This window comes from Theropithecus gelada, chromosome 2 (assembly GCF_003255815.1).
Source record: "Theropithecus gelada isolate Dixy chromosome 2, Tgel_1.0, whole genome shotgun sequence".
NCBI classification, from domain to species: domain Eukaryota; kingdom Metazoa; phylum Chordata; class Mammalia; order Primates; family Cercopithecidae; genus Theropithecus; species Theropithecus gelada.
Window position 1 is genome coordinate 152,911,985 of NC_037669.1, and position 19,767 is coordinate 152,931,751.

Consider the following 19,767-nt stretch of genomic DNA (forward strand, 5'->3'; position numbering starts at 1 on the left):
ATTTGGAGAATACATAGGCCTCTGTGGTTTAAGTGACAGAATCAGGTTTCAGAGCAGGGGCTTTGAAATGGGAAGATGCTTTTCTTGACTATTAAGAAAATTTTAGTTCCCACTTTGGATCATGAACCCACGGATAACTTTCCTTTAACAGTACTGTAAAACTTAATTACCCTCTTTTGTTTGCAGAGTTTACTCGAACTAGAAGTAGATTTGGATAATTTGGAATTAGAAGATATTGACACAACAGATATCAATCTGGATGAAGATATTTTGGATGACTGACTGTAATGCTTTCCATTTACCTGACTAAACAGATCATTATTATATATAGGTATTGATTGCTACCCTGACCACAGTGCTTTGGACTATGAGACATTTCTTACATTTTTATATGTAAATACTGTGGACCACTGGGAGCATAATGCCCACATCATCTTAAGAAGAGTTTATGTGCAGCATTTAAATCACTGTGTTTTCCTTGTTAACTAAAACAGACATGGGCTTTGATTTTTTTTCATACTATTAGACCGTATCTCATAAAACCTTTCGAATTAATGGAAGATACTTTTGTTTCCTTTCTCAGTAATGAAAATAGGCTTCTAGTTTTAGAAGGCTGAGCCGCAACTACACCTTGCCTAGGGATCAGCCCCACTCTCTTTTCTTTGCATAACTAAATCTGCATTTTCAAATGCTGTCAATCACATTTTTCTTAGAGCTGAATATCCATGCTGTAATTCTCTAAACCCTTTTTCTTGACCTCATTGCATCATTCCACAAGTCTTGCCCCAATTTTATCTAGCAGCTACCCATTTCTGGAGTCAGGATGTGAAACCTCTGTTCCTCTGACCTCATTAAGCTGGGGTCTGTCCAAATTACCGTCTACCCTATTTGGTAACACACACAAAAAAACAACTTTTTAACTGTACACTCATCTAACATGATTCAAAAAATTCATAACTGGGCACGCAAATATCCTTGTAGCCTAGGAAAGTGAGTAGGGTAGTAATTTTTGCTTTGTAGGGAGAACTACAAATTGATACCTTTTAATCTGGCCATTTTTTAACGTTTAGCTCAATATTAACAGAGAAATGTAGTCAGTATTTAGTAAAATAAATGTATTTTTAAAATATTTTTAGGAAGCTGCAGAATGGCGACTGAGTGCTTCTTGATAAGTTTGCAGTGTTAGTTCTATATAGGCTCCCTTCTGTGCTTCTGTTTTTGCAAAGACCTGTTTAAATTAAAAAGTAAAGTTTTAAAACAATAGGATATATGCTATTTATAAACTTTTTCAATTTTGAGACATCATTAGCATTTCTGTAGTAGCAAAGAGTCCTACTTAAAAAGGTCTTTCAAATTTCACAATTTTTCCCGATTATACACTAATAAACACACATGGACAGAAAAACAATACCCAACACATTTCAAGCAATACTAATTCTAAACACCAGAAGTATCCAAGTAAGACCCTGACATTGTATTAATATTAATACTTCCTGCTAGATCAAAAACCATTAGGTTAGAGAGAATTCTGGAGGCTAAAAGTTACCAAACTGATTTTTCACTTTAAAGAATATTTTCTCCAAAAACATTGTGCTTTATCAGGTTCATAAAGAAAATCAGTACTGTGGTTTCTCTCTACTCTTCCTAGGATGTCATCACAGGTCATTGTTTCCTTAGTAAAACTTACAACTGTTTTGCAGCATGCAAACAGTATTACCAGGATAGAAGCCAGTTCCACAAAACCACGTATATTCTGGGTATTAGAAGAGATGAAATTATACAATCTCCTCCCCTTCCCTTCCTGAAAAAATCATCTCAACTCTTAGCATTTACAGATAAATGTATATAAGCCCATGGGTTTGAGAGGTATGCAGCTCCAAAATGAAGGACAACTAAGGCTTGGTGATATACAAGCATCACACTCTCCACTTCTTGACACATGCCCATTTCCCCCGATGTGATGTGACCACACAAAGACAGGAAGCTGCTCTGGGGGACATGTGCTACTTAGTCCTCTACCCTGTCGTGCTGGTGACTTGAACACCTCAGATGCAGCTCAGCCCTTCCAATGCTCCAAAGAACAAGGGGGCTGCTCCCTGCACTGTCGGAACTTCTCTGGACTCCAGCTGCTAGCACCACATCACTCAACCTACTTTACTGCACTCTAACCCCCTCCCCTGTTTCTGTCCAGGCTGAAGAAATAGGGGGACAAATCATACTGATGTTTTCAAGACCACAGATGTCCCATATTCACAAATCTGTTTAGTTACCATTAATTATGACCCAATTCTGAATTTTTCCCAACTCAGTTACTACCACAAAACAACCAATATGGAAAAAAAAACTTTACCTTGATTAAATTTATTCCCTCAGCAGCCTGATCCTTGGCCTCTTGAGCCGACTGGCCGTCTGGATGGAGTATGTGATACAGCTGGACCAAGCTGGTTGCGTCATCGATTCTGAGAACGAAAGGGTTTAATGTTATCTAGGGGTTTTCTTCATTTGATTCACAGTCCTGTAAAAGTGTGTGCCAACTTCAAACTACATTTCAGACTTTCCTCAGGCTGGGGGTATTGGGGAAGGACCTTCACTTTTACAGTTTCAAAAGCATTTTCAGGAAAATTGACTAATTTAGGCCTCACACCAACTCCGTGAGGCAGGTAGGGCAGGAGTCACTGCAGGAAGTGTCCAATTTATGAAAGTGAATATATTCCAAATGTGGCTATATCCTTTTTGGAAAAAGAGCATCATTTCTCACAGAAACAACATTCCTAATGGTAGATAATTTCCACGCCAGCTCACTTCACCAGCATGTAATAGTCTAACCCAACTCAGAGGACAGAAATACAGCTTCATCCCACATAAGCAGGAGGGTGGTGGTCACAGGGAGCTCAAAGTCACTTGCCTCTAAGTGACATCTGCTAACAGACACAAATGCCTCTACAAGAGCCCCCCCAAGGTTCCAAGGAAAGACTTTCAGGCCACCAGACTATTCACAGGAACGGATTAGTAAAATAACTAGCATCCTAGTGAAGCAAATTTGAAATCATACACACACATCAGACAAAAAGGAAAATCGGGTTCTACATCAGTAATCTAACTTCAGCATCACACAACTACCTATGAAAAAACCAGAACAAGAATTCAGTTCTTCTGGTTTGTACTTCTCAGAAATGTATAAACAATTTTTATCAACATTAAAACTTTCCTAGCAAAACCAAACAATCACTATCTTCTCACACTGCTGACACTTTCCCACCATTTGCCATTTCATCACTGGAGGGCATATAAAAACAACATGCAAAATGCTTGTGCTCTCGAGGCTCTGCTATATACACTAAGTGAACTACTGGCTTCCAGTTGGGAATGGAGGGCTGAGGACACCCTAATTCAGTGCTTCCGCAGCTAGCACTCTTCAGCCTTCCCTGTGTTCCCTTTACCTGAGCTGGGGGATGAAGGGCAGGGTGACAGTGGGAGTAAGTATAGAATTCCTCAAGCCTTGGAAGCCTTAGAGAAATGCTCTGGGCTTATCCTGAGGCTCATGTACCCTAAAGGCCATCTCTTGGGAAAACAGCTGTTGGTATAGTAAAGCTTTTTTGGGGGGCGAAATAAAAAATATTCATTACAAATCTATTGTGCTTGTTATAATCTAACAAAGTCTACTAAATGTAGCAATGAAATGTCTCCCCAATAAAAAATTAAAATTCCCTTTGGAGCTTAGGCGTGTGGCCTTATAAACAGCTTAACTGGATTGCTACCTGTTGGTATGTTCAGGGCTTCATTAGGTTCATGCTGAAGTATAATGCCTGTGCCTCACAGAACAATTTAAATTTAGCTTAACACCCCACCCATACTTCAAGAGCAAATAAATTATATTTCAAAAAGATTTTAAAAGAATCTCAATATAAAAACTAACAGTGGGACTTGAGTCTGGAATAAATGTGTGCAGAATCCTAATTCTTGCCTGAGCTTCATTCAGTGAGGATATGCACCCTCTACTGTCCAGCCTGGGATTTGCAGTAAGCTCACTTATCTGTTCAGAATGACCACAGGAGGGCCTTTACCTAGGAATAGCAGGAAAAGCTAAGTACCCAAACTTCCCTCCCAGTAAGCATGAATTGCTTCAGATGTAAAGCTTACATGTGATGAGTAACACTATAATATCATTTATTAATACACCCCAATAAAGAATTTTAATTTTCAAACATTTCTGTATTGCTCTAATTTTTTATAAGAACATACTGTTTTAATAATAAAACAACTTCAGAATGATTAAACTCAAGAAACTTTATAAGTAGAAAATTCATTCACAGGAGATAATGCACATGAAGGCAAGTCACTTGAGCGTCCCCATCACCACAGCCCCAGTTATGGGGTATGAAGGTGTATTTCTGCCCTCTGATTATATTGCACTACATATGCTGGTGAAATGGGCTGGCCTGGAAATCATCATCATTAGGAATGTTGTTTCTATGAGACATGATGCCCTTTTTCCAAGTATGGGCTGTATTTTATTCTGAAGATAAGTTCTGTGGAACTTTCAGTTCTACATGCCTTACCTTTGTGTATATGGTTTGTATTACATGTTAGGATACTCTGGGAGTCAAAATCTAACAGTCTGAAGGTGGCAGTAATCTCAAAACTGTCTTGTAGTTCACACTTTTGAGTCCAGCAAGGGCTTTTTGTAGAAAGCTGATTTTCTTACTACAGCCATGCTACTTCCTTGTCATTTTGGCCTTCCTAAATCAACTGATAGAAAGATGCTCAAAAACTATTTTCTCTTCAGTTTTATTACAAGTTATATTATTATTTCCAGCTAGAAGCCTGGGAGCACACCAGCTTATGCTAAAATACAACAGATATTTTTTTGTTTCACGCTACTCTGAAAAGCAGCTTTTTTGATGCCTTAAAAATCTTGTAAAAGCAAGGGTATCAAAAGTATTTTCATAAGTTAAAGGATGTGTTTACTGAAAAGCCCTAGAAATAGTTCTACCAGAAAGTAACCACAGAGCTTATTTCTACTTCTTTACATTTCCTATTTAATCCTCCTTTCAGAATCTGGAAAGTTCACCAACCTAGGAGCATTGGTGACCTCAGGATAAGTTATTATTGAGGGTTTACAGTACAGATCCAAAGCCACTTACTCTTTCAAGAGTCTAGCACTGTTTATATAAAAGCAAAAACTAGGAGAGCTAGGTTATTATACTAAAAGAAAAACTCCATAAGCTGAGGTAGGCAAGCACTAGACAGTACACTGTTATCATTGGAAAATACCATAGCTTAAATACAGATGAACTGTTAGGGCAATAAGAATGATTCTTTCACTTACTAAGATCATACTTACAAATCTCTCTGAATCTGGTCAATCAGCAAACCATCAATCTTTTTATTATTTACAAAATACCACACCATTCCACCAAAGTATCTTGTTGAACGTAAAAGGTCATATTTTCCGTGTTTATCTATATCTTCATAGGTCTTGTGATGAACCTATCCACATAAAATGCAACTTTTCAGAAACATGAACATAAAAAGATGTATGCAGCATTATTCAACGTACACTGATTAGCATGAGTGCTGCCCAAGCAAGTAAAACCACGTCTACTTACAGTTGCCTCCATATCATTAACCAATAGGTATAATTTAAACCATTCCTAGTACAACCCACCTTAGGGGAGGAGGAGGATTCTACTAAGAAAGAATTTTGGCCAGGCACAGTGTCTCATGCCTGTAATCCCAACACTTTGGGAGGCTGAGGTGGAAGGACTGCTTGAGCAGTCCTCATCTCTAGGAAAATGTTTTAAAAAATTAGTTGGGCATGGTAGGCCATGGAATAAGACCCTGTCTTTAAAAAAATAAAAAAGAGAAGAATTTGTCTAAATGACAGCAAGTCTGTGCCTTCTCTACTGTAGAAGTATGTGGCAGCCTGGAGCAAGATACCAAACATAGCCATATTAATTACTTTTTGGCAGGCCAACTGTAATTTATTAAGCACCAATTATGCATATAGAGACCACTGGAAATAATGTAGCGCCCACTTCTTGGTCACTATTGGAGAAAATTAATCAAGAATATCTTTTCACTACTCTCCCTTTCCCCTATCCCTCCCATCAACTACCCTTTTCTACCAGCTAGCTCATTCCATCTTACTAAAAGTCCTTCAGTCCTCCTTCCAGATTGATCTTCTTAAATGAAGGTTCTAATGGGGGCATTCCTCTGTTCAAAAGGCTTTCAAAGGTCTGCTGACTGAATTCCAGATTCCTCAGCCTAGCATCTGAGGTCACCTATGATGTGGCTGCATCTACCTTCCTAGCTTAATCTTGAATCACTCCCCTACATATACATGCCACAACATTTCCTGCACTTCTAGAACCCTCCTTAACACCCCTATGAAGTCTTTCTTCAAAGAATTTGTAATCTTTTAATGTCTACCATTTTAGGCCTGAGGAGATAATTATCTGTATACGTACTAGCACCTTTGCCCACAGCCATATCTGGACTGCTGGCTTTGGCACAGCATACCCTATCCTAGTTCGTGGCATCACCTATACGCCCAAAACAATACCTTACATATAGAAGGTACTAATGAATACTTACTGAGCTGTAAGACAAACACACTGTACTTTGGCAAAAGTTTAGTAAATAATTTGATTCCTATATGGTAAACTTTTTAAGAGAATAGACTTTGTCATCAAACTTGGGTTATCAAACTACCCTACCACTTAGTAGCTATGCAACTTTCAGCAAGCTACTTAACTCTACAAGCTTAAATTCCTTCATCTTTAATCAAGGGTAGTTGTGATGATAAAATATATATCTGGCACACATCTGTACTCAACAGATTTTCAGGTATTTCTCTTCCCTTTCCCCTGTATCAAAACTTATAACCAAATTCGTTGAGCTAGATTAAAAATCAGACTCATAACCATACTTAAGCCTACATTTTAGAAACTAAAATATACTCACCTTGATATACTCAGCGGAATCTGGCTCAAACTGGGCAAAGCAGAGATTGAGGACATCAACATGCCTGTCCTGACTATACATAGTCTAAAAACCACACAGCAGAGTTAGCATCACATGAGAACACTGAAGTTCAGCACCTGTTCTGATGCCATGACAGGCCTGCCCACCCACACACTGGCCACTCCGTGCTCATGAAGAAGCATAAAGAAATAACACAGGCTTTGTAATTGTCACACCTAGATTCAAATTCCAGCTAAGCCAATTAGGAGAGAACCCTAGTACAACCCATCTTAGGTGGGAAGGAGGATTCTATTAAGAAAGAAGTCAGCCGGGTGTGGTGGCCCACACCTGTAATCCCAGCACTTTGGGAGGCGGAGGGGGGGGCCAACCATGAGGTCAGGAGTTCGAGACCAGCCTGGCCAACATGGTGAAACCCCGTCTCTACTAAAAATAGAAAAATTAGCCGGATGTGGTGGCGGGCACCTGCAATCCCAGCTACTCGGGAGGCTGAGGCAGGAGAATCACTTGAGACTGGAAGGCAGAGGTTGCAGTGAGCTGAGATCCCGCCACTGCACTGCAGCCTGGGCGAAAGGAGCGAAACTCTGTCTCAAAAAAAAAAAAAACAAAGAAGTCAAGCTACCATTAGAAATGTTTATCTGGATCAAGGCACAAAGTCAACTGGTTCTACAAATAAATCGCTGCCACTGGCTCTAAAATATAAAACCTAAGTCACCTTACCCTAAGATTTTCTTCCTTGAAAATTATTGGTGTCAAAACTTTACGACCTTCTTTTGGGAAATAAATTTGTATCATCCGGTCCCGTTCTTCCCAAGAGGCTTTGCGTAGTGTGCCACTTGGTTCTCTAACGACAATAAAACGCTCCTAAAATAGAAAAACATAATCAAGGATGCGTTTGTGAGGACTTATTTTTAGTTCCTGTGTCCCACTAAGGCCATTATAAGAATAATTTGCAATCAACAATATAAAATGCAATCATGCATATGAGTTCAATGATAATTTTAAACCTCAAAGACTTGGCAAGGTTTGATACTTCCTTCACTAATCACTGCTGTGCATCTGACAATCAGAAATCTAAAATGAAAGTATTCAGTAAGTACCAACTATAGTGCTAACGTGAGTTCGATACAAAAAAAGCTAAGCTGAGATTCATCTATATGCATTTTAGAGGAAAGAAGTGCTATGACCTTTCCAAACTTTCATTTCTCTATCCCAAAATCTCATCTAAACAGATTTTACTACTTTATGATCTATGTTTAAAGTCCTTGGGATAAAAGGAAAAAACCCAAGAATGGGGAGTCTTATTTCTACACTTCTATGATTTCTCATATTGGCATGAGACGTAAACATGTCTGAGAGGCTGTCTGGTCCACCTGTCTGGTCACTTCGCTCTTCCAACTGCCAAGTCCCAGGCCATGGGATCACTTCCTCCTCTAAACTCTACCTACTTTTTATACCATTCAACTGGAAATTTATGCTGGGCAAGATTTTTGGCACCCCTCAGATATTATAACTGGAAAAGGGCAGGAAATGTGTATTATAATTTTTTGCAATACCCAGAGTGGCATATATGGAGCTTCACACACTGCTGATAATTGATACACACCTGATTAATGTATAAATTAACCAAACCATACTGACTCTCAACTTTTCAGAGGTGTAGGAGTCTCTAAATATGTTCTCAAGATAACATAATTAAAACTTTCATCAACAGTCAATCAGAAAAAAAAAGCACATGCCAACGTAATACAATTTTTCCTCAGAAGGATTTTGGTAATTTGAGAAACCTGAATTCCAAGTTCCTTTCTCCTCCCTTTCAAGTTACAAAATGCTTCCCAACCAGCCTTTGTAGCACTGCAAACATATATTAAAGCATCACAAAACAAAAACTAATTAAAATTGAAACTCTGTGACTCATGTTCATTATGTCAAGTATACAGATGGCTGGTGTTGAACACAGCTCAAATCATTTTCTAACCATAATCATGTATAATAAAAGATTAATATGGAGTGGACCTTCTCCCAAACTCAGCCTTCTATAGTGTTCTAATGCATTCTGTGGGCTGAACTGTAAACTACTCTCTTTTTATTCTTTACTTGCAAAGGCTCAAATACAAAACTGATATATTTCTAAAATGCCAGAGTGTTCTTTTAAATTTGCAATCAAGGAAAGAGGAGCCAGAGAATAACAATCACAACAGAAGAAGTGGTGATGCCTGAAAATTATCTAAGAAACATCTGTCATTCTTACTGAAAATTCTGGAAAGTGAAAATCCTTTAGGATGATTGAGTTTCTTGGCATCATCAAGGAATTTATAGGACAGAAACATTCTATCTTCTCAAAAAGCTTCAGCTAAAGAAATCCATCTAACTTAGGCAAAAAGAGTCTCCAGATTCCACTGCCTTGTAGATTTTTATCCATTTGTGGTTTGGGATGGGTTTCTGTCTGTATCTGTGTACCCCCTGTTCTGCCTCAGCACATCTGGAATCTGGAAAATATTGTGCCTATTATCTGCTGAGAAATGGTAGCATCATAACATGGGGCTGGTCTGCATTTCTCATGCCTCTTATAGTGTGTCTTCCAGAAGGGTCTCACCCAGTCAGAGGAAATCTGGTTTGGACGCATCAGAGACAGCCAGGTCACATCATCTCTCAAGCCCTTCTCCACATGGTATTTCAAACAAAGATCATTTTGCAAGTAGACATATACTCACCCGGTGTGGTATGCTATATGATATATCAGTAAACACATATTTGGTTGTTTCTGTTCCTTCCAAAATCGTATCTTCAGCTAACACATCATTTATTGGTACTCGCTCTTCCAGAACCGGTGGCATTTTTAATCGTACTTTAGCTGCCTCAACTGCCTGTCTTGTAGCCTAATGAAAGAAAATATTTATTAAGGAAAGCCACAAGGTTACATAACAGAAGGATCATCTGACAAAAGCAGATACTAATAAAAAATGCAAAAAACTTCAAAGAAAAGAAGCTGTAGCCACAAATCAGTGAGTAAAACACCAAACCTGGACTTGTGAGCCCTGGCCTTTGCCTCTGCGATGTGGCTGAGACCACCAGCTATAGGCTCAACCATTATCAAAACCACAAAGGAATGCTTTGAGCAAAGCCAGGCTACAAAAGCTGCTCGAAACAGAACAAAAGAATGCAGTTTTTGGGTGTTTACTATGTGCCAGATATTGTTCAAATAGTCTCAATGTATTTGGCTCATTTAATGGCCTCAATTACCTTATGAGTTAGGTGCAATTGTTATCATCTACATTTTACATAAGAAAAACCAGAGGCACACAGATGTTAAGTAAATTGCTAGGAAATTGCAGCACTGGTATTTGAACCTAGACAACCCAACTTCAAAGCCCATTCTCTTAACCACTGACTACACTGCTTCATGCCATACTGTTAACAGCGGTTACCTCTAGGAGGTGAAAAGGGGGACTTTTACTCTTCATGTAATCTACTACTGAAGCGAGAGATATATATTTTGCTGACTATAAATTACTTTTGAATCAGAAAGATGAGTATTAATGCTTTACGTATTCATACATCAAAGTGTTTTCCACAAAGCAGTACCCATGGTACTGAGGAGGACACTGGTGCCTGGAAAACATCCTGTTTCCATGCAGGATCTCACAATATCCCCAAAGCTTCAGCTCCAAGGCAGATCACAGTAGATGTTTCTCCAGGAAGGAAGCTGGAGCAAGCAGGACAAAGGAAGGGTGCTCAGGCTGGCTTGAGAGGACAGAGGATACTCTCTGAATACCCAGACCTGATCCATACGCCCTAGTCTGCTCAATTCCAGCCATGCTCCCTGCCCCTCTCTGGCTGACTACTCACATTTCTTTTCTCAGTCCTATGCCTGGTACTACCTTTCACTAATGCCTATGGAAGAATAGCTATAAGCATCTGGAGGGGCCTCTAGAAATGTTGTTAAACCCCTTAAAGAAAGGTACTCTAACAATATTCCTGCATTCACGTACCTCTTCCAACTGTGCCTGAGTCATTAGCTTATAGGTTGGTGGCTTCAGTTCTTGTACAGCTGGTTTAAAAGTCTTCTGCAAGTTCAAGCCTGTCATTTTCGTGAGTATGCTTTGAACTTCCTCATCCATAAATGTAGGTTTCTTGGTCTCTGGGCTACCAGATTCTGCTAAAATGGACTTTAGTAAATAAGAAGCTGACAAAAACGACAAGCTAACAAGACTTCTAAATAGAAAAGTAAGTTAACAATAAAAAGCATTAGCACAATGTCTACCTTGGCACTGCAAAATGCTAATACCTATGAGATGCATTCATTCATTTCTTCATTTAAGATTTACTGATCTTTCATTATGATAAGGAGATAGACTCAGTCTCTGCCAAAAGGACAGGCTATTAGAGGAAGTAACAGGAATAAAGTAATTAATGTAATAACTGTAATGGTTGCTGCCACTTACAGAGTTGTCTCCTATATGGCAGATATAACATACATTTTCAGGAATGCTTATAACCACTCACAAAATAGGTACTGATAAATCCAATTTCATAAATGAGGATGCTGAAGCCTACCAAAAGACAACTAGCTATTAAGTGATAGAGTCAAAATTTAAACCAAGGTTTGTCTGGTTCTGGATCCTAGATGGTTTCCAATTTATCATAGTGCTCCTCGGTATAAGTGGGAGGTGTGGGGAGACATAATGTGAGAGGTATGGTATACAGGAGAGGTACGGGGCTTGGGTGATTGCAGAGGAAGAAACTCAGCATAGTCTGAACTAGGGATGGGCGTGACAGGGTCAAAGAAAGCGTCCAAAGAGCCTAATCATGGCAGAGAAAAAAGGGAGGGAAAGTCTAGGCTAAGAGACTGCAGCTAGGAAAGAGAGACTTGGTTCACTGGACATGATACTGAAGAGGCCGTGTGGTATCATGGAAGAGCCTTTGACATAAGCAGAGAATCAAATCTTAGCTCTGCCTCATGCAGTTTGCCTACTGCTTTGCCTAACTTCTACTTCCATTTCCATTAGCAAAAAAGAAAGAAAAAGTCATTTGTTCCTAGTCACCTCTTCCTCTCCCAGTCCTACAAATGTTGGTATCCCTACAGATTCTGAACGATGTCCTTTTCTCCCTTCTCAGATTCCTACTCGATGATTTCTCCTATCCTCCCATGACTTTTACCTTTATATGCCAGAAACTCTAAAATCTGAATCTCCAGCAAAGATCACCTTCCATCCAATTACCCAAGCTCTCTCATGTACTTGAATACTGCCAAGTCAGAACCCATCAACTTTCCCTTGTCTCAAACCTGCATTTTCTACTGTTCCCTATTTCAGCATCATCCAGTAGGTCATACAGGCCAGAAATCTTAGTCATTCCTAAATTCTCCCTGATCCTCCAGATCTAGCCAATAGCAATAGTAATAACAATAGTAATCAAATAGCTGTAGTAATAATAACAGTAATTATAAGAGCTACCATTTATTAGCTATTTACTACATGCCAATACTGACTGAACTAAGTACTTTACACATTCAGCCCATTAAATACTCACAACAACCCATGAGGTAACACTACGATTATCCCCATTTTACAAAAAAACAAAACAAAACAAAAACACTGGCAGAGAATATACTGATTGTTTGCCTTCATAAATCTCATTTTAATCCTCCATTTCCCACTGCTACTACTCTAGTCAAGGCCATCCTCATCTCTTGCATCAGCCTCCCTTTCTCCATTCTGGCCCCACTACAGATCATTCTCCATAGAGCAACCAGAGTAATCTCTTTAAAATGTAATCAAGATTACTCCCAAGCTTAAAATTCACGAATGGCTTCCAACATCATTTAGAAAACATGTTAAGGTGGTCTGCTTACTTACACTATGTCTCTCACTAAGTGATGTGCTCTATGAAGACCAGAACCTTGTGTAATACTCATCTCTGGCACCCAGAGTTCCTTAGGGTATCCAGCACACAGCAGGTGCTCAACACTACTCTCTCCTCAGTCTCACCCATTCGCTCAGCTTTAGTTACCATTTTTACTCCGATGTTCCTCACTTTATATCTAACTCCATACTGAACAGATGACTCTCAAAGTCACCTCAAATTTAATGTATCCCAAATAGGTTTAATTCTGCCTCCTTTCCCATCTCCTGATCTCATCTACTCCTGCACTACCCCCCGCCCCAAAATAACGGTTCCAACAATTAATCTTCTCCATCTTGGTGTAAATGGGACAAACCTCTATTCCAGTCAAAAACTTAAGAAACAATCCTAATTTGTCCCTTTAAACTCATATCCAAAGCCTTAATCAAGCCTTATCAATCCTACCTCCAAAATGGGTTCCCAAATATCTGTGCTCAGTCTCATTTCTGGACATCTGCTATTGTCTCTTATGCTTGAGAAGCTTCTTGCTTTCTCCTTAGCATGGCTAACCAGCACTCGCTTTGGTCATATTTGTCAGGAACCCTTCCCTGACCTTCCAACCTAGTTTGAGTGCCTCTCCTGTGTGCGTCCCCTATCACAGCCTGGGTCACACTGCACTGCCAATTCCCCATGGACATGAGTTCCCATAGGGAAAGGTCTGTGTCAGTCTTAGTTTGCCATATCCCACGAGGCTTAGCAGAGTACTCTGCAAGGAGCGGAACTCAGGCACTGTAGCTGAGTGAGTGAACGAATGAACAGGTATGCAGGTGAGGACAAACTCCACAGGTACAGAAGGAAGACAGCTGAATCTGAGGAAGCGCTACGATACGTGTCGCAGAGGCTACCGCGTGGTTTTCGCCTGCCAGAAACAGGATCTACGTCTCCCAGAAGAACGCCCCAGCGAAAGTCCGGAAGGTCACTTACCGGCCTCGGAGCTGAACCGGCAGCGTGGCAGCCCCACCTCGAAAGAGCAAGGTAGCGGTTGGAGCAGGCCACCGTGCCAGGGCTGGATTCCAGCCCGGAAACAGACCCTTTTCACGCCTGGAGAACCCCTCAGGAGGTTCCACAGCGACACAGTGGTTCTGAGGGGCGCCATGATTATCAGCGGCCACTTGCGCCGGAGGTGGCTGGGAGGGATTTCCGAGTCACGCCCGGTTCTTGCAGCATTCTGGGAAATGTAGTCTAGTTAAAGGCGGAGAGGGCCGGAAGTCTTCCGGGCCCTTGTAGATTGTTTCTTCTAAACCACTTATTCACAAGCAGATGGTGTTTATGTCCTTCCCTATGCATAAAGTTAAAACTTACACCTTTTTCCCTATATGCTCTTTTTCCTACCCGTTTCCACCGTTCTAAGTAACAAATTTCCGGCCAGGCGCGGTGGCTCATGCCTGTAATCCCAGCAGTTTGGGAGGCCAAGGCGGGAGGATCACCTGAGGTCAGGAGTTGGAGATCAGCCTGGCCAACGTGGTGAAACCGCGTCTCTACTAAAAATACAAAAATTAGCCAGGCATGCTGGTGGGTGCCTGTAATCCCAGCTACTCGGGAGGCTGAGGCAGGAGAATCGCTTGAACCCAGGAGACGAAGGTTGCAGTGAGCCAAGATCATGCCATTACACTCCAGCCCGGTTGACAAAGAAAGACTCCATCTCAAACAAACAAACAAACAAACACTCTAGCCTGGGTGACAGAGTGAGGCTCTGTCTCAAATAAATAAATAATTTATGTATTCCACTTCCTGCTCAAAACTTCTCCCCCATCCTCAGGTTTAAATCCAACTACTTTTTAAATTTCTCCATCCACACTGCTCGCACGCACCCTAAATCTAACTTCTGATTCCAAACCCCGATTACCACCACCACCACTTGCCACTGCCAATTCATACACCTGATTCTCTGTCTCATTACTTACTCCTTTCCTTTATAGCCCGTTTTACAATCTGTTATTTTGCTATTTATCTGCTTATTTCTTTTTCTCACCCCATGAAGACAGTGACTCTACATATTTTATTGCAATATCACCTAGCCTAGTACATCTATGTGCACAGTAAACTTTCGTTGAATAAATGAATGATTAAATGATTCTTTATATTTTTTCCAACTATCCAGGATGTGCAGGTCTTATCTTTCTCTAGACTATAGATTGGTACCTGTGCTAAGCACTTATCCCAAGGCCTGGCAAAACAGGGTGTTAGTAACCTCTTGTTTGAATTAGCTGAATGAATAGACTCACCTTCCAGCCTCACCTATTTTCCCGCAAGTCAGCATTAACATTAACCATGCTGTTTATGAACTCATTCCCTATTTGGGAGGGGAAGGGAGAGCACTAGGTTTGGTGCCTATTTAGGCAAGTCTGCTGCCCTGCACATCCCAATGCTTACACATGATAGCAGGTGTCAGAGACTAGTGGTAGGATGAATGCAGGTGTCTCCCAGCCCATGCCTTTTCTCTGAAAATCAACCCTCTACTTTCTTCCCATAGCTGAGAGAGCAGGCCTCAGTGGCTATGTTTTTCCTGTAAACATCCTCTTGGACACAGCTGATTGGACACTTAGTGCAGTATGAATGAATCCATTGGCTGCTGTATTAGCATTAGTTTCCTGTGACTGCTGTAACAAACTACCATAAATATTATGGTTTAAAATAACAGAAATGTATTCTCTCACAATTCTGCATGAGAAATCTGAAATCAGTATTACTGGGCTGAGATTAAGGGAGCTCTGCTCCCTTTAGAGTCTATCTCTGGGGAAGAATCTGCCCCTTGTCTCTTCCAATTTCTGATGACTGTAAGCATTCCTTTGCCTGTGGCTGCATCATTTCAATCTCTGCCTCCATCTTCACATCAGCTTCTCTTCTTCTATTTGTGCCAAATCGTCCTTTGTTTTCTTCTTATAAGGCTGTATGTGATTGCATTTAAGGCCCACCCTGATAATCCAAGATAATCTCCATTTTAAAATCTTTAACTTAATCACATCTGCAAAGACCATGTTTCCATATAAGGTAACATCCACAAGTTCCACGGATTAGAGTGCAGGTATACTTGGGAGGAAGTAGGAGGACATTCTTCAGCCTACCCCAGATGACCAGGCACCAAGCAGTTTTTTTCTTAGTAATTCAAGCTACGAGACATAGACTCGTTGATGGTGGAAGCTTGAAGTGAGTAACTAAGTATTTAGGATTTGGGCTGAAGCAGCCTTTTTCAGCAATGTGCCTACTGATGAATGAGCAGGGAAAAGCCACTCTTCAGAGGAAGGCAGGAAAATGGAGCAGATCCTCAGAAGCAGAGATGGGAGAATATGTGTGGAGAGAGATGGAGAAAGGTGCTGTGTTGGCCAGAGAGCCTCCCACTTTCCTTTCAATGACGTCTTTTACTTGGAGTACAGTGAGTTTTACTGACATGGAGGAACCAAGATTCCTGGTTTAAGCTATAACCTTGGACAGATGGCCACATTTTTCAGAGCCTCAGTACCTCACCTGCAAAACGGGCATAATGACAATACTTATCCTGTAGACTTTGAGAATAAAGTACTTTCAGGATCTGATGTCCGGTGTTTCATAAAGATGGTGTGAGAAGGTTGTGTGGTGGCAAGTCAGTTACTTTGTTTTTTTCTTTTCCTTTTTTTTTTCTTCTGAGACAGAGTCTTTCTTACTTTGTCACCATGGCTGGAGTGCATTAGCATGATCTCAGCTAACTGCAACCTCTGCCTCCTGGACTCAAGCAATCCTCCCACCTTAGCCTCCCAAGTAGCTAAGACTACAGGTGTACACCACCATGCCCAGCTAATTTTTGTGTTGTCCAGGCTGCTCTTGAACTCCTGGGCTCAAGTGATCTGCCCACCTCAGCCTGCCAAAGTGCTGGAATTACAGGCATGAGCCACAGTGCCCAAGTCAGTTACTTTCTGAGGATGGTATTCAGAGGTACTTTGGTTGCAAGAAACAAATCTTTCCTGAGTAAAACTGAAATGGAAGTAATCGGAAGGATACTGAATATCTCACAGAATTTAAGAAAAAGCTCAACAGCCAAGCCTCAAGAAGGACTTGAAAGATGGCAGCTCCAAGAACCCCAGAGGCAGGAACTCAAGAGATCTCTCCAGGAGGTTGCTGTCCTAATGGCTTGGTTCCAACTCTCTGCCTTCCATCCAATCTAAGTTCCTGGTGAGAGAGGCTGATTGGCCTGGGTGGGATCCTGTTCACCACTGCGGGTTGGGGAGGGTTGACCGTCTGATTGACAGTCCCAAGGCTATCTGGCTGCAGCTACTGTTAGGATTCATTAGGTCATATCTTCAACAGCTCTGTAGACCAAGGATGGTTTTCTATTATTTGTAAAACAAAAGCATAGTGATGCCTCAGTGGGAAGTGCCTTATCCCACTCTCAGTGATTTAACAGGGTCTGGACTTGTGTTTTTTAAAAGACATTGATTTTATCCCGAGTTTTTAGAATTCAAGATGGGATTTGGGCATAAAAGTCAGGGAGAGGAATGGAGAGAGGAAGAACAGAGCCCAAGGAAGAAAGGTGACAGTCTGGACAATGCAAGAACCCCTGCAGTCTCCAGCAACCACACTCATGTGACTTCTATATAGTCTTCAATTCTCTATCCTTGAGGCCTCCTGAAAGGTCCACATCCACCCCACTTTTGTCTTCACCCAGAGTTTTTATTCTTCTGCCCCCTATTCAAAGTCCAAACCTCTTACATGTTCCCACAGAGACACAAATTCCATGGCCGAAATTCCCCTTTGTGTGTGCTGAGAAGGGACTGGTAGCAAGGAAAAAAGCAAAGGTCCAGTAATGAGAAGGGACGAGTGATGTTGTGGATCCCTGAGGAAGCTTCAGGGGAGGAAGATTCTAAGTGGAGGCATTGGTAGTAGATGCAAGGAGCCTTTGCACCAGGAGGCCAGGAGTTAAGGATGGTTAGAGTGGATATGTTTAGGGGAGAGAATCAGAGAGCCTTCCTGCCTCTCTGTCCCTCTTTTTCTGAGCATTGGAAAGCAAAATCATTGGTCGAGAAGAGGTACGGTTGTGTTGGGAACCACAGGAATGAGCAGTTTGAAGTATCTGCCGGGGCTGGGCATATGGCTGGGATGCAGCCCACTGAGCAGTGGGACAGTCAGTAGCAGTGCAGAAGAGGAGATAATTCCAGAGAAAGAGGGGAAACATTTGAAGACATTCCTGGAAGCCTGTGTGAGGGTGTGTCTGAGCAAAAACTCCTTGAACGACGGTGGGAATGGTTGAAGATATGATGGCCCAAGCCCCTTCGCTCTCACTCAGAGTGCACTGTCTTCTCATCAGCCCTGTTGGTCTTCATGGCAAATGGGTGAGACAGACAGGGTAGGCACTGATATTCCCATCTTTTATATGCATAAACTGAGGCTCTGAAGTTAAGGGTCTTGTGCATGACCACCCAATTTATTCCACACAGTGACAAGGCTGAACTCTGAGGTACCTGGCAGCTCTTATGATAGAAAAGCTCTGTTCCACATGTGTTCTATGGGGTGAAGAAAAACACCGACAGTTCCAGAAATTACATAGTTTGACTTCTGAGCCAGAATGTGGCCCAAAAGAGAGAAGGAGGGAGACTGTCCTCCACCACGAGACAGTGGGGGCGGATGAGTCAGTTCCTCTAACCCTGGAGTTATCAGTTTATCAACAATTTTCCACGTGACACTCTGTCCTTTTTCTTCTGATAGTATCCATTGCGCTACAATCCTACACCAAACTGAACACTTGAAACAGGAAATGATTGCCAGGGGCCAAGGCTACATCACTGTGATGACAGGCAGACCCTCTGTCCTATAGCACAGGGATCTAAATGTCAAAGGCACTGACGCTGGCTGCTTCCTGCCACCCCAGCTGCGCCCACAGGGACTTGGGCCCAGAGCAATGGCCCCATGACACAGCGATCGTGGATATGTTCTGTAATAGATGGCACTTGGCTCCCCTGCTCCCAAGAGCTGGCTGCTGTCAGGCTTGGTATGTGGAACATTTCATCTAAAGGACATGCTGGCCTGGGTTGAAAGTAATTCCCATCAGCTCAGAACCGGGTGGTCTGTCACTAGGTTATTTTTCAATTTGATCTGGACTCGGGAAGTCCCTCGGACTAAGAATTGGTATTTTCAAAGGTTAATAAACCCATCAGAAATTCCTTTCATGGGAAAATGTGATGTATCTGATTGCCCTGACTTGCATGCAGCCCCCAGATCAGCGGCCCGGGCATAATTTCACTTGAGACTTAGGACTTCAGTGTTTTGACGATTCCTGGGGCCTGGGCTGGGAGAGGCTGGCAGAGGGATGCAGTGATGGCTGTTTGCAGAAAGCCAGAGCCAGAAAGGGAAAATGTATGTTCTTAGGATGCCCTAAGTGTGTGCCTGTGTATATGAGCAACCACATTTGTGGGTGCTCAGCTGTATGTGTCATGCAAGTATGTATGTGCATAGGTGTGTGTGATCAAGGAACACATGTGTATGCATTTGTGTATGTGTGTGGCCATTTTTGTATGCATGCAAATGTGTGTGTTCAAATATGTGCATGTGTGTATGTGTACCCATGTGTGTGCAGGTACATTTGTATACGTGTGGTTGAGCATGTGTGTGTCTGCGTGTGTGTGCCTTACATGGGTGTTTAGGTGGAAATACATGTGTTCACATGTGTATATTGGCTTGGGAATGGAATACACTTAATGGTAGGAGCACAGGCTTTGGAATCAGACAGATATAGGTTCAAATACTAGCTCTGCAACTTATTAGCTATATGAGCCCATTTTACTCACCACCTACTAGTTCCTCCTCTTTAAGATGGGATGATGACAACTTCCACATAGGCCTGGGGTGAGGGTGAACAGACAGGAAGCAGATGGTGCTCTGGCACAGTCAGTGGCCATCAAGTGGTAAACA

The 19,767-nt window shown here is 41.6% G+C and overlaps 2 protein-coding genes across 7 annotated transcripts in view; one reads left to right on the forward strand and one right to left on the reverse strand.

Annotated features, from left to right (window-relative positions):
- The window catches only part of COPB2 (coatomer protein complex subunit beta 2), a 38,862-nt gene extending 34,655 nt beyond the window's left edge, over positions 1-4,207 (forward strand). For all 3 annotated transcript variants that reach the window (XM_025377505.1, XM_025377506.1, XM_025377508.1), the window contains exon 22: positions 187-4,207. In XM_025377505.1, coding sequence (XP_025233290.1) covers positions 187-282 — 96 coding nt within the window. In that variant the 3' untranslated portion in view covers positions 283-4,207. The remainder of the gene's footprint in view (positions 1-186) is intronic.
- Positions 1,018-14,009, reverse strand: MRPS22 (mitochondrial ribosomal protein S22). 4 transcript variants are annotated; one of them, XM_025377511.1, is made up of 8 exons: positions 13,813-14,009; positions 10,977-11,140; positions 9,699-9,863; positions 7,705-7,848; positions 6,967-7,050; positions 5,345-5,490; positions 2,351-2,459; positions 1,018-1,228 (listed from the first exon to the last, which is right to left on the reverse strand). In XM_025377511.1, the coding sequence occupies exons 1-8, from the start codon at positions 13,982-13,984 to the stop codon at positions 1,133-1,135; spliced, it is 1,080 nt and encodes a 359-aa protein (XP_025233296.1). In that variant the 5' UTR covers positions 13,985-14,009; the 3' UTR covers positions 1,018-1,132. The 4 variants fall into 4 exon arrangements, with proteins under 4 accessions (XP_025233296.1, XP_025233295.1, XP_025233294.1 ...); XM_025377510.1 differs by having other exon boundaries at positions 10,977-11,143; XM_025377509.1 differs by having other exon boundaries at positions 10,977-11,170; positions 13,813-13,993.
- Positions 14,010-19,767: the final 5,758 nt, after the last annotated feature.

Coding starts and splice junctions, on each gene's coding strand:
- MRPS22 (XM_025377509.1), bottom strand. CDS start 13,984: ATGGCGCCCCTCAGAACCACTGTGTCGCTGTGGAACCTCCTGAGGGGT. Junction 11,171..13,812: donor CCGGTTCAGCTCCGAGGCCG/GTAAGTGACCTT, acceptor CGTTTTTGTCAG/CTTCTTATTTACTAAAGTCC. Junction 1,229..2,350: donor AGGGAATAAATTTAATCAAG/GTAAAGTTTTTT, acceptor TAATTTAAACAG/GTCTTTGCAAAAACAGAAGC.